At 45.9% G+C, this 13,483-nt stretch overlaps 2 protein-coding genes across 2 annotated transcripts in view; both read left to right on the top strand.

The window, feature by feature from the left end:
• The window catches only part of KCNQ5 (potassium voltage-gated channel subfamily Q member 5), a 292,043-nt gene that overhangs the window by 158,473 nt on the left and 120,087 nt on the right, over positions 1–13,483 (top strand). The gene's annotated exons all lie outside the window — the stretch shown is intronic.
• LOC148595874 (uncharacterized) lies at positions 11,162–12,181 on the top strand. Its single transcript, XM_088539850.1, has one exon. The coding sequence runs from the start codon at positions 11,162–11,164 to the stop codon at positions 12,179–12,181; it is 1,020 nt and encodes a 339-aa protein (XP_088395976.1).

Here is a 13,483-nt window from a genome sequence, read left to right as displayed (position 1 = left end):
ATAGGGATATTAGGGCATAGCAAACATAAGAGGGAAAAGAGAAATGATTAAAAATGAAGTTGGGCAAAACAGAAAGGATATAGAGTTAAAGTAATATCACCACAGGGACACAGAAAAACAGAGTGCCTAGAAGAAATCAAACAGGGAAAAGGGGTTCACAAAACTCTTTTCTTGGCCAGAACCATGGAAAATGGAAGCACAGTGATGTATTTTGCTTAAGTGCAGTTTATGATCTTTTGCCAGGGTCGGTTTGCTTTCAGTGACGGAGGGCCGGGAGAGGGTGGCGCTTGTGGCTTACGTGGAGACATCTAGAAGGCAGCACATTTTTCAAGCTGCAACATGGCACAATTCCAGGATTGGTATCGTAGGAAACATAAGGAGTTTAGAACTGGTAGATGCATTAACCACTGTCAGTATTGCTCCCACTTCCCCTTTTCTCAGAGAAAAGAAAATCAGACTACCAAGCATTGAGAAAAGCAGTGTCACGGAAAAGAAAGCTCAGTTAGGTTAAAAGCAGCAGTAATAGTAGTAGGAGTGATATTCTGATTTTCACCTCCCTTGCTTTCCAAAGCCACCAAGGCTTTTCCTATGCCTATCTCTAGGTGCATCCTTTAGCTTTTCTGCATTCTTGTTTCCTCATTTTTAAACATACTCCTAATACCCACCAAGAGGGGTGTGCAGAACATATGTACTCGTTTGAAGATGGAAAATATTCATAAATGATCGGTGTTACTTGAATACTAATGGAAGACGATAAAATAAAGCAAAAATACCCCATTTCAAACACAGCAGTTGGCTGCCATATGGAGATTTATCTTTTTATGAAGATTTTATGGTCTTTTTATGGAAATCGTGAAGTGAGGTTTTGCTTGTGGCTGCAGTGCATAAGCAAACCAGAGCCAGTTGTGTGTTTCACTCTTCGGTTTAAATGGAAGGAAATTAACTCCTATTTATTGCAAGAAAGTTTAAGCTCCGCTTCCTTTCGTTGAAGAACTCTGCGCTATTTCAGCCTGAAGATTGTTTCACTTCTCTGGCATTTTTGCTGATGGCTTCTGTCTTTCAAAGTGTTGGTTAAGTATCTTCCCTTTGCTTTTGGCAGCTTACAGCCCATCTCATTCTCGACTGCAGTGAACAATATGCAACCATTCCAGTTGTCTAACTGATACCAACAAAGATGGAATAAATTATAGAATATAAGTAAGTTTATGAAGTTTATGGAGCCTTTTGAATTATTTTAGTAAAATTCTGTTCATAGAAGGTTAATGCAGTTGCAAGCATTGCAATTACGGATTGCTAAGAGGTCAAGAAAAATACTTAATAGCTCAAAAAAAAAGTCTGGTTTGGGGCTAAAGTTGGGGTTCATGCGAACCACTCAGTGCCGGTTCATACTGGCTCAGAGTATTGCATCCCAGAGGACCTCTTTCCAGTTAAAGGTTTCTCTTTCTATTGCAGAAACCAATTTTCTTTCTCCTTCGCCTTATCTGCACTCTGGAAGCTTACAGACAATCTCTTACATATTGTAACACCCATTTAACAGACTGCAGGGCCGTATTGCTTTTGCATTGAAAACAGGAGTCAGAGAGTAGGTGCAGTCATCATAACTGGGTCTATAAAAGTCCCTGGGCAGCGTGCCCAACCTTCTGTCCCATATCAGGGCTCAGAAGTGCTTATTGCACCTCTGTCGTGCCTCGGTGACTAATGGATATTCCCCTTTTAGACTCAGCCAGGCTTTCTCTGCAGTACCGCTGTTTGAGTCCAGTCCTCAGCGCCATAGCGTTGAGCTCCAGCAGCTTGGCCAACTCAATGGCCAGCAGCTCGGAGGGCTGCGGGAGGCACGGAGGATCCGCAGCAGGATGCAGGCAGGGTGCTCCCTTGGGCAGGGTTGGTTGGCCACCGCAGCTCCCACCATGGGGCATCACGTTTGTCCCATTGCCATGCAGTGGGAATAGCATCTTTGCTCTGCCATGGCCTTTCGACCAACTTCCCTTCCCTTCTCCTTCCTCTTTGTTATGCTCCGTTCCCCATTGCTTGCTGTAGAGCTGGCAGCAGTTGAGACCCAGCATGGAGATGTGATTTTTCTGAAGGGTCAGAGAGAGGATATGGTGCCAGACTGGAAACAGAAAGGGAAGTAATGCTGCTGGGAAGAGGGAGATTGAAGTTCATGGCAGAGGATAAAGCTTTTTTAGACCTTCTGATAATGTTGTGCCTGCCTGTGGCACAGTTCTCTGTGTATTAGTGGATTGAATCCCTAAGCTCTTGTAAAAGGCTTGAACCAGTGATATGTTATATAAACTTCCATAGCATAAACAAGGCTGGAGAATAGTGGAAGCCGTTTCTGAGACAAAAGAGACATTTTATGGAACCAAAGCTTCTGCACGGTATTTTCTCCTCAGTTGTTTTAACTATGCCCAGTTCATGGATTGCCTGTGTGCCTTCACGGACACCCCAGCACTACTGGAATCAGTTTCAGCCCCTCTCTACGCTAGTGTCAATGATGCACTATCATGGGGTGCTAGGATAAAGCCACATTTATAAAGTAGTCCTTTAATCACCTCTCTCCTATGAGCAGAAGTTTGGTGGGGACAACATCACAGGATGAGAACAGCAATGGAAAATTCCTCTTTGAAATGCATGGACTGCTTGTTGTGGAAACAAAAAAATTGCTTTGTTCTATTACATGGGCTTTTGAATGGAGGTGAGTATCAGGTACAGAGCAAATGACACACGGTGGTAGTTGCTGCAGAGGTCGGCTTGTTGGGATTGACATTTCTTTCCTCTGCCACTGAGTAGCTCCATGCCTATCCCAAATGCAAAGTGAAAAGAAGAGAGGTAACATAGACATATACGCTGGTGAAGGTTCCCAGGATGTGGCCGTAAACTTTCCAAGTAATTTCACTAGAGCTATTAGCAAACTGTTCAGTTAAAGACTTTGATATGAGTGATCCCACTGCTGTGTTTCTAAAACGCGCTAGCAGTTCTGTCACTGAGAGGCAGTGCAAGAAGAGGAGTAACTAAGGTCTTGGAGGAAGGCTGGGGTGGTGGCACAGGCAGCAGAAATGTTGATGAATCTGAACTGGAGCAGAACGCGTAGGAATGAAACTCGGGTCAGACGCTAATGTGGGCTCACGCGTATGCAGCAAGGAACACCTGGGCCCAAATCCTGTTTTGTCCTCCTGTTCATGTAGGAAGTGCGCCGCGCATCTGCAGAGAAATCCCTCAGAAAGAAAGGTCTTGTATCTCTCAGTACTGTTGGAAAAACTCCCTGCACCATAGGTACTATAAAGAAAAGAAACACTGGCTTTAAATAGGCTCGGCCTAACATGGCATGGAAACTTTCTCCTTGCTGGTTTTCCTTGAGTGTATTTGATGTTAGAAGAGTGCTCTAACTGATGCAAATCCTAACTAATATTATTTGTATTGCAGTAAAGTTTAGATTCTTCATAAAACGATGATGATGATGATGATGATGATGATGATGGAGATGTATTTTGTCTATCCCCAGTCCATATTTGATTTTCTAGGCATTCTCCAGTGTGGCAAATACAAGCAACTGAGCTAGTCTGTACCAGCCACATCCTGGCAACATGTCCTGGCAAAATGTCCTGCAGAAATCTTGATGGCTTCAATACAGGGAGCAAGTGCTGATCATTATTTTAATTTCAGTTTTCACTATGTGAAACATTAAAAGTGATGCAGTAGTACAGGTAATCCTGCCATGAGTCTTCCCGAAACCCCATAATAGGCTAAAATGCAGTTGAGCTCAACACCTAATGGAAAAGTTCCTCAAAACTTTTCACCTAAAATCAATTTCAGCTCTGCAAAATATGTTTTGTCTGCCTGCCCCCTTTCTTCTTGGTTTCTTTTTGTTTTGTTTTGAAGTCTTTTGATAAGCTTTCTTGAAATAAAGCTTCATACCTAAACCTCATTTGATTGTTTTAGTTCCCATTTTCCAGGTTCAGCTCCCAAAATTGTAGCTTTTTCCGATTATGATACTTAAAAGAAATTTATTTAATTCAAAAGGGGAAAGTAATAAATAGCTAAAACAGGTCATGGAAACACTGATCCTCTGCCTTTAGCTATGAAGAATTTGTAGGAAAAGAAGGAACAAGATAGGCAACTGTAACAAACATCTACGACAATTATTTTATATCCATCTGCATTCCACACCAGTTTTTTATTCTGCAAAAAGGGTTTTTTATTATTATTACTAGCTCAGAATTCTTTCCTAATTTCTGTAAAAGATGATTAGGTCCTGTCTGTGCAATACAGTTCCCCTTTGCTGAAACATAAAGCTGACTTGGAAAGATTAGCTTATTTTATTACAAAGAAAATTATCTTGTTTTGAAAGTCCAAACCATGGTAAAGAGTAACATGTGCTTTAAATGTGTATAAAAACACTGGTCAGTATGTATACAGCCAAACCTTCATCCTTCCTTTTTATTTTTTTATTTTTTAAAGGAGATATTTTGAAATGCACATGTGGAAGGGGTATAGATCTCATTGACTAATGGTTATATTGACCGGTTTATTTAAAATTATCTTGTCCTAATTATTAAATGATACATAAAACATGACTATTACTCAAAATACTATGATGTGTTTGTTGGCTCCTTTTCTGAATGCATCTCAGCTCTGTTACTTGTGTTATTTGAGTGTATGTGCAGTGTAATGGAGATAGATGGCAGGGCTGATGTCAGATAAACTCTCTTGCTTGCTCAAACTGGATGCCAAAAGCTTCTATATCATTTTTAAAAATTATTTGAGTGAATGAATAAATATTTTTCTTCCAAGGTATTTAGTTTGTTAATATGAAGATCATGCCACACTGTCCAAAGGAATTTAAAACCAGAAGGAAGCCCGGATTCTCCTGAGCCCTGGGGCTTGGGCCATGTGAATACACATCTTGTAGCTGCCTCTGTGTGTTGAAAGCTTCTACTAGCTGTGCTGGGGAAAATGCTAAATATCTGTAAAAAATCAAGCATTCTTCATGTTGTAATGTGTCAGAAATCTCTGGCCAAAATCCTATTGAGATTCTCATGCACTTTCCTTTGACAAATGATTTTTAAAAGTTCCTAGGAAATTTGTTCTTATCCACCTCTTTCTTTTGCAAAATTGTTTTATTTAACCTTACAAATGTGCGAACCTCTCTCTTCCTTGTAGGGGGACATTGTACAGGGGGGTGCCTCTGACCGTCCTTAACCTGGACTGAAAAGGCTGACATGCAGAATCACTGAATTTCGGTAAACAACTTTTAAGGAAGTGTCTCCTGTACTTGAGGAAGTTCCTAGGACTGAGATGCTGTTTTTAAATCTTGCGGTTAGACGCTTGGATACGGCTTAGCAACCTATGATATGTTAGCACATTAATGCTTGTAACCAATTACTGATGCTCTGCCGAGATGTTGCTATGCTAATTGCTATATATTGTGATACGTAACGCGGAATAAACGAAGTCAGTTCCAGCTTCTATGAAGTTGCTGTCTGGCATTCCTGACCCGCTCCAAGCTGCAACAAGTGGCGCCCGAACAGGGACCAGAACAGGGTCCAGTACAGGAACTTGGCACAACGGTGCGGGATTCCGGAGGACGACGTATGGGTGCAGCCGAGTGATCCGACCAAGAAGGTGGACCGGAGCGGGTAAGCCGGCCGTGAATGCGCACACGGGAAGACGGCGTGGGGTAACGGCTAGAAGCAGAATTCCCAGTGCACGTGTACATGGAGCGAGAAGCTGCTGAACAACTGCTGCTGGACTTATTAGCAAAAAGGGAGGCAGCAGTGAGCACGAAGAAGCTGTATGAGTTGATTAAGTGGGCGAGGGAGAAAGGACATTTAAAGGAGCCACAACTTGTTTTTAGTATAACAGAGTGGCGTGAGATAGGGGACTCATTATGGGAAGCCACTCTGGAGGGCAACAAAACTGCCAAAGAACTGGGTCAAACTTGGCGCGAGGTGGCGAATCAGCTCAAGTGTATGCAGGCTGAAAAGAAAATGGTAGCAGCTGCGACGCAGATGCTGCAAGGGGAGGAATCGTCTCCCGAGGGATTGGCAGTGCAGAAGGGCCCCCTTGGACGAGGCGCTACTGCAGTCCCAAAGAGCACCGCCAAGGAGTTGATTGACAGCGTTCTCGGAGGCGGGTCGTCGCAATCTCAGCGTCCCTCGGAGCCACCACCTTTACCACCGGAACCTGTGCCAGCCGGATCGACCGCGACTCCCGAATCGCCAGACCAGCCGACCGCGACTCCCGAATCGCCAGACCAGCCGTCGGCGCCACCACCCCCGGCAGGGGCAGCTGGGAATAGACCACAGGAGCAACCGCCGGAGCGAAGCCGGGACCGACCCTCTGATAAACTGTTCCGAGAAGCCTCTAGAGAACTGGTTCAAGCTCAGGCAGATGGGCGAGCAACAGATGGGGGGTGGTCTGGGGCTTCCGAGGGGCGTTCGGGTCCGCGGGTTTCCTCTTCGCGTTGGTCTGGGGTTATCAGGGATGCGATTCTGGAGGGTCAATGGGAACCGGCTATGAGGGTAGCGTGCCCGGTAACCTTTGAGCCGGATGGTCAAGGGGGGGCAGCGGGTAAATGGGATCCGTTTGATTGGAAAATTTTGAGTCAATTAAGGGATACGGTCGTGCGTTGGGGGATCAAAGGCGAGCCCTCCAGACAAATGCTATCCTACATTTTTAACAGCGATATGCTTCTTCCTAGTGATTGTCAACAAATCGCAAAATTAATTTTGACACCGGGTCAGTTACTGTTATGGGAAAGACAGTGGGCAGCTCACGCGGCACGTGAATGCGCTGTGCCGCGGGGGCAGAATGACCCATTGTTTAATTTACGGCCCGAAACGGTCATAGGACAGGGAAACTTCGCGGATGTGGGGGTGCAGATGCAGTATCCTCCTATTCTTTTGAGGCTCGTGACACAGACCGCCTTATCAGCGTTTATGTCTTTACCAGAGGAAAAGAAGGGGCCGTCTTTTGTAAATGTTAAACAGGGTGTGAATGAGCCCTTTGGTGAGTTTGTGGATCGTTTGCTTAAAGCTTTAGAGGAGATGGATGCGCTAGATGAAAGAACTAGGAGGCTTATGGCGCAGTCCTTAGCAGTTGAGAATGCTAATAAACGAACTAGGGATGTGCTGGTGACATTGCCTCAGGGAGTGTCCCTTGAGGAGATGCTTGAAGAGATCGTTCGTCGGGGTGTGGGAAACCCAGGAGCATTTTTAGGGACTCGGGTAGAGCAGGCATTGCTTGATTCAGCCGCTCAGCAGGCGCAAGCGACCCGAGTGTTAGCGGCGGCACTGCAACCCCTTGTGGGAAAGGGACAGAGGAAACGGCCAAGTGATGATGGCCCTAAGTGCTTCCGGTGTGGTCGTCGAGGACATATTCGGAAGAATTGTGATGAAGGGCGTGTTTGGTGCCCCCGATGTCAGACAGACACTCATTCCCAAAAAGCGTGCCGATCAGCCCCTGGTACTGTCTTTTCGGGAAACGGGAATGTGAGCGCGAACCCTGCCCGCGCGAGGAGAACAATGGTGCAGGGGGGGAGCTCTGGCTGCCTGCCACAAGGGGAAGCCTGGGCATTGACCTGGCAGCCGCAGTAAGCATCTGTCTACAAGATGCCTCCCCCGTGCGAATTCCTTCCCAGTTTAAAGGCTTACCTTGGTCAGGGAAAAGAATTGGGGGGTTGATATTGGGTCGATCTTCGGCGGGAATGTCTGGTATTTTTGTAATACCTGGGATTATTGATTCGGATTCGGAAGGGGTAATCGAAATGGTGGTATACACATTGACCCCACCGGTAACTATTGCTAAAGGTAGTAAATTGGCTCAATTAGTTCCTTTGCAGAATTTGTTAGGGGCTATTAATCCCCAAGCAGCTTCATTGCCGCCACGGAAGCAAAAAGGTTTTGGGTCCACAGGAGGACAAGCCCTCTTAACTCTAAACATGAAACATAGGCCATTAGTGAAGGTGCAAGTGAGTTTCCGGGGCCAAAGCGTGTGCTGTCAAGGGTTGATGGACACTGGTGCAGATTGCACCATCGTCTCAAGCGAGTGTTGGCCACGGCATTGGCCAAAAAGGATAGCCGCAGCGTGCATTGGAGGTGTAGGCGGGGTTCAACAAACAGAGGAAAGTGTTTACCCTGTACAGCTTACAATAGATGATCAAGTGGCCAGCACTCACGTGTCTATCCTGCCTTTGCCTGCTCCTATTCAAATGTTGATTGGCAGGGAGTGCATGGCTCAGCTAGGAGTGGTTCTCTCAACTGCGTCAAGACAGGGTTTTCCTTAGCGGCTACTGTTGAGCAGCCTGTTGCTATCACCTGGATAACAGAAGACCCTGTCTGGGTGGAGCAGTGGCCGCTAACGAAGGAGAGGCTGCAAATAGCGGAAGAGTTAGTAGAGGAACAGTTAAAGGCGGGTCATTTGGTGCCCTCCACTAGCCCATGGAATACACCAATCTTTGTTATCCCTAAGAAGTCAGGGAAGTGGAGGTTACTTCATGATCTTCGTGCAGTTAATCAACAGATGCAGGCGATGGGGGCTTTACAGCCCGGCCTGCCTTCTCCTTCTATGATCCCGGAAAGTTGGTACTTGTTGATAATTGACTTAAAAGATTGTTTCTATACCATTCCGCTGCAGGCCCAGGACTCCGTCCGCTTTGCATTTACGCTACCATCCATAAATAGGGCAGCACCTGCTAGGCGTTATCAGTGGGTAGTGTTACCCCAAGGAATGAAGAACAGTCCAACAATGTGTCAATTGTTTGTGGCCGCGGCCCTGCAGCCATTGCGTACACAGTGGCCACATACATTGATCTATCATTATATGGATGATATCCTTTTTGCACGAGCAGAACCTATTACGGTAAAAGAGGAGGAAGTAATTTCAAAGGCCCTTCGGGAGCGAGGGTTGCAAATTGCACCTGAAAAGGTACAACGTACTCAGCCTTGGAAGTACTTGGGCTGGCTTATATCAGAGGCTACCATTAGGCCACAGAAAGTAGAATTGAAAGTGAGCCTGCGCACGTTGTCTGATGTGCAAACCTTTATGGGGGATTTGCAATGGGTACGGTCTGTCCTAGGTATTAGCAATGATGAGATTGCACCATTAGTGCCTTTACTAAAAGGTACTGACCCAGCGACACCAATCAGCCTGACAGAGCAGCAACAACAGTGCCTTCGGAATCTCTCCCAGGTCTTGTCTCAGCGGTTAGCCTACCGCCGGAGGTTGGACCTCGGTATAACCTTACTACTGTTAAAGGGGCCGACTAGTTACGCTGCTGTAATTAGTCAGCTCATTAAAGAAAAAGGGGGAGAGACGCAGGTATCGGTGCTAGAATGGGTATTCCCTGCAGTGCGTCCAAAAACAGCTATTGCGACACCCTTTGAGATTCTGGGATCTCTAATTCGGAAAGGTAGGGATCGGGTCGTAGCGATTGCAGGGGAAGAACCGAACATGATAGGTCTACCGATACAAAAGGGAGATTTAGAGTGGGCAATTAGGCACTCGACAGCTCTGCAGTTGGCGTTGTTGGATTTTTCAGGGGACATAATATCGCGCCCAGTGTCGGGGAAAATCGGTCACTTGTTAAACAGTTATGATTGGGTCGAACGCCCTAAGCGATCCAAGCGACCATTGCCAGATGCGGTAACGGCTTTCACAGATGCAGGTAAAAAATCGCGCTTGGCTGCAATTACCTGGCAGGATGGAGATCGATGGGAGTCTCAGACTTTATCCGCGGAGGAGAAGGATTCCCTTCAAACCTTGGAATTGAAAGCAGTAGTTTGGGCCTTCACCAAGTGGGTGTCGGTACCCTTGAATGTGGTCACTGACTCCTTATACGTAGCAGGAGTGGTAGACCGAATAGAAGGTGCCTTGATTAAGGCCATGGAGGATCAGCGATTGGGAAAGTTGTTCCTTCAATTAAGAAAGGCGATTATGATGAGGACTGAGTCTTACTGCGTGATACATATCCGTAGTCACACATGGGAACTAGGCCTAGGGGAAGGGAATGCCCGAGCAGATAGGTTGGTGAGTGTAGCCCCTCGGATGGGACCATTCAATCGGTTTGAAGCGGCAAGAGTGGGTCATGGAATGTTGCATACTAACGCTAAGGGTTTGGCAAGGCAGTTTGGGGTATCATTGGAAGATGCACGGGGAATTGTGCAGGCGTGCCCACAGTGTAGCCACCATGGTCCAGGATTGGGTATCGGGGTCAATCCGAGAGGACTGAGGGCCTTAGAGCTGTGGCAAATGGACGTCACTCATGTGTCCAGCTTTGGAAGATTGAAATATGTCCATGTTTGTGTGGATACCTTTTCTAAGGTCATATGGGCAACGGCACAGCCTGGAGAGAAGGCCATACACGTAAAAAAGCATTTGTTAACATGCTTTGCAGTCTTGGGGGTACCTGAAAAGATTAAGACTGACAATGGCCCTGCGTATATTAGTCAGACGCTCCGTCATTTCTGTGATACCTGGGGGGTGGAGCACAGTACGGGTATTCCGCACTCCCCTACGGGACAAGCAGTGGTAGAACGAGCCCATCGAACCTTGAAAGAGTATCTGGGAAAATTTGAAGACATTTCTGACCCAAAAGAGCGCCTTTCTGTTGTTCTCTTTGTGTTAAATCATCTGTGTATTTTTGGTAAGGAGGAAGTGCCCCCTATTGTCAAACACACGCAGTGTGTTCCTCCCGTGGAAACCAGAATGTGGGTGCGATTTCGAAACCCGAAAACTGGAATCTGGGAGGGTCCTGCTGAGGTGCTGTTCCTCGGCAGGGGTTACATGTGTGTTTCTACCATTTCAGGTCCCCTGTGGGTGCCCAGCAGGTGGACGAAGGTAGCGGAGGGGCCGACGCCATCCACGCAAGATGAAAACATTTCTGGTACTGATTCTCGCGGGCCTTAGTGTCTGTGAGTGGGAGGCTTCGGTACTCCACCCACGGCTGTTCGACCCTCGGCAAAATATATGGGTAACATTAGCCAGAGAGCTAAATACGACACAATTTTGTGCTAGCTTAGCGACACCCAGCACACCTTTTGTGACCTGTCTGGTAGGGGTCCCACTTGATGACAGTGAAGCTGCGGTTTTTGCGGCTCACTATGATGACAGTTGTAAGAATGCAAATAGCAAATGGTGTGACTATAAGAATATGTCTGTCGTGATGTCGCAGTTCGAGTGGTGGGTTAACGGCCAGCAGGATCTGGATAACCCGCCACAGGAGTTAGAATTGCTAGATTCTCTTAATGCTACTGCTTGTGCTTTCTTAGATACCAGCGCCGAGGCAGTGCCACTGCCTTGGCCAATGCGTTTATCTAATAATACCACCCCCGTAGATCCGATTGGCAATAGTTTAAGTTGGGAAAACTGGTGTGCCGGGTCCGTCCCTGAGGTTAAAGGTAATGCCCTGCCTCGTAAACTTCCTCCCGGATATTTTCTTATATGCGGAAATCGAGCCTGGGCTGGCATTCCAGCCCAGCCTATGGGAGGACCTTGCACAATCGGTCACCTTAGTATGATATGGCCACATGGGCCTCCTGGGAGCCGGAAAATAGCAGTTAGGCGACGAAGGAGTACAAAGGTTACTGTAGGTAGTGATTGCAATGATGATGTTAGTTTATGGAATGATTGGGAAATAATTTTTGCCTCCTTTTTTGTGCCGGGAGTGTCAGCTGCCCGAGCTCACAGGAATATTGAACGTCTTGCATGCTGGGCAGTTAAGCAGGCAAACGCAACCAGTATTGTGCTTAGTGAATTGTCAGATGATTTAACCCAGGTACAACACGCTGTACTGCAAAACCGTGCCGCTATTGATTTCCTGCTACTTGCTCACGGGCATGGGTGTCAGGACTTTGACGGAATGTGCTGCATGGACCTGCAAGATCACTCAGCAGCTATACATCGACAACTCAACGACTTGATCAAACATACGGAGAAAGTAACAAAAGATGTTGGGTTTTTCGGACTCGATGGGTTAACTGACTTGTTTGGAATCGGGGGAGGGATGAAATCGTTGGTGAAATCGCTACTAATGTTGTTACTATGGGGACTGTTGCTTGTAGTTGGTTTAATGATCACTTGGACCTGTTTACGCGCTTTAATATCACGTTTGTTAAATGCCTTGTCACGTAATCCGAATCTGACACCTCAAGGTTGGCTTGCTTCTCGGGGACATTTGATCTAAAGAAAAAGGGGGAAATGTAGGGGGACATTGTACAGGGGGGTGCCTCTGACCGTCCTTAACCTGGACTGAAAAGGCTGACATGCAGAATCACTGAATTTCGGTAAACAACTTTTAAGGAAGTGTCTCCTGTACTTGAGGAAGTTCCTAGGACTGAGATGCTGTTTTTAAATCTTGCGGTTAGACGCTTGGATACGGCTTAGCAACCTATGATATGTTAGCACATTAATGCTTGTAACCAATTACTGATGCTCTGCCGAGATGTTGCTATGCTAATTGCTATATATTGTGATACGTAACGCGGAATAAACGAAGTCAGTTCCAGCTTCTATGAAGTTGCTGTCTGGCATTCCTGACCCGCTCCAAGCTGCAACACTTCCTCATTTATTTGTTTTTCTATACTCTTTCATGAATATGGAACTCGCTCCCATTTTGCATGTTTTGAATGATATGTTGAACTCTGTATTCTCAGCTTGTTTAGAAAATTGCATGTAAAGCAAAGCAAAGAGAAAAATTCTGACAGTGAGGTTAATGAAAGAACAGGGCAGAGAGTTGAATGGACATCAGGCCCGTGTTTGAAGTCCTGACACACATGCGTGAGATCTCATATTTACGCCTAGGTTCCATAGGAACAGCACACCTTCTCCAAAGCTGTGCATCCACTCTGCCTGCATCCAGCAGATCCCATATATTTGGCAGCTGTCACCCAATCCAACATGCGGTACGCAGTAGATCCACCCAGTACGTCCAGAAGCATCAAGCCCACTGTAACTGGGTGATGCAGCTATTACCACACAGAAATCACAGTATGACTGGAGCAAAAAAAAAAAAAAAAAAAAAAAAAAAAAAAGCTGATGTGTGGCCATAGGTATGGCATTGTATGACAGAAAATATGGTCGAAAGGGACGCTGAGAGTCCATTGCCCTGCCCCTTAGAAGCTCAACAAAACATTTTTTCATGATGTATTTTATATGTAGACAATTGATTATTTTCTTACAGCATTTTAATAGGAACTTTGCGTTCAGAGCCTTTGAAACTTATTTTTAAGTTAAGCTTATTTTGTTAAAATGCAAAATTTTAAAAGCACATCCAACTGACTAAACTCATGCAAAATTCATTTCAGGATAAGTTCTATCTCACCCTTCCCCGCATTGAGAAATAGGTGATTTCATCTGTCTTTCCATTGCGACAATATCAATGTAAACTAGTCAGCTTTGACTCAGACATCTGCAGAGCAGGAGGAAGAAGGACAAACTGTTCCCCCATCCTTCTCTCCAGACACTCTGCCCTTCTTTTCTACACTAG

Source organism: Tinamus guttatus, unplaced genomic scaffold (genome assembly GCF_059628265.1).
Source record: "Tinamus guttatus ecotype Peru unplaced genomic scaffold, ASM5962826v1 Tinamus_guttatus_pri_ptg000051l, whole genome shotgun sequence".
Classification (NCBI taxonomy): Eukaryota; Metazoa; Chordata; class Aves; order Tinamiformes; family Tinamidae; genus Tinamus; species Tinamus guttatus.
The sequence above is the reverse complement of the archived record's forward strand: the minus strand, read 5'-3'. Positions and strand labels throughout refer to the sequence as shown.

Excerpts from the sequence above, each read along its gene's own strand:
- LOC148595874 (XM_088539850.1), top strand. The coding sequence starts at position 11,162 with ATGTCGCAGTTCGAGTGGTGGGTTAACGGCCAGCAGGATCTGGATAAC.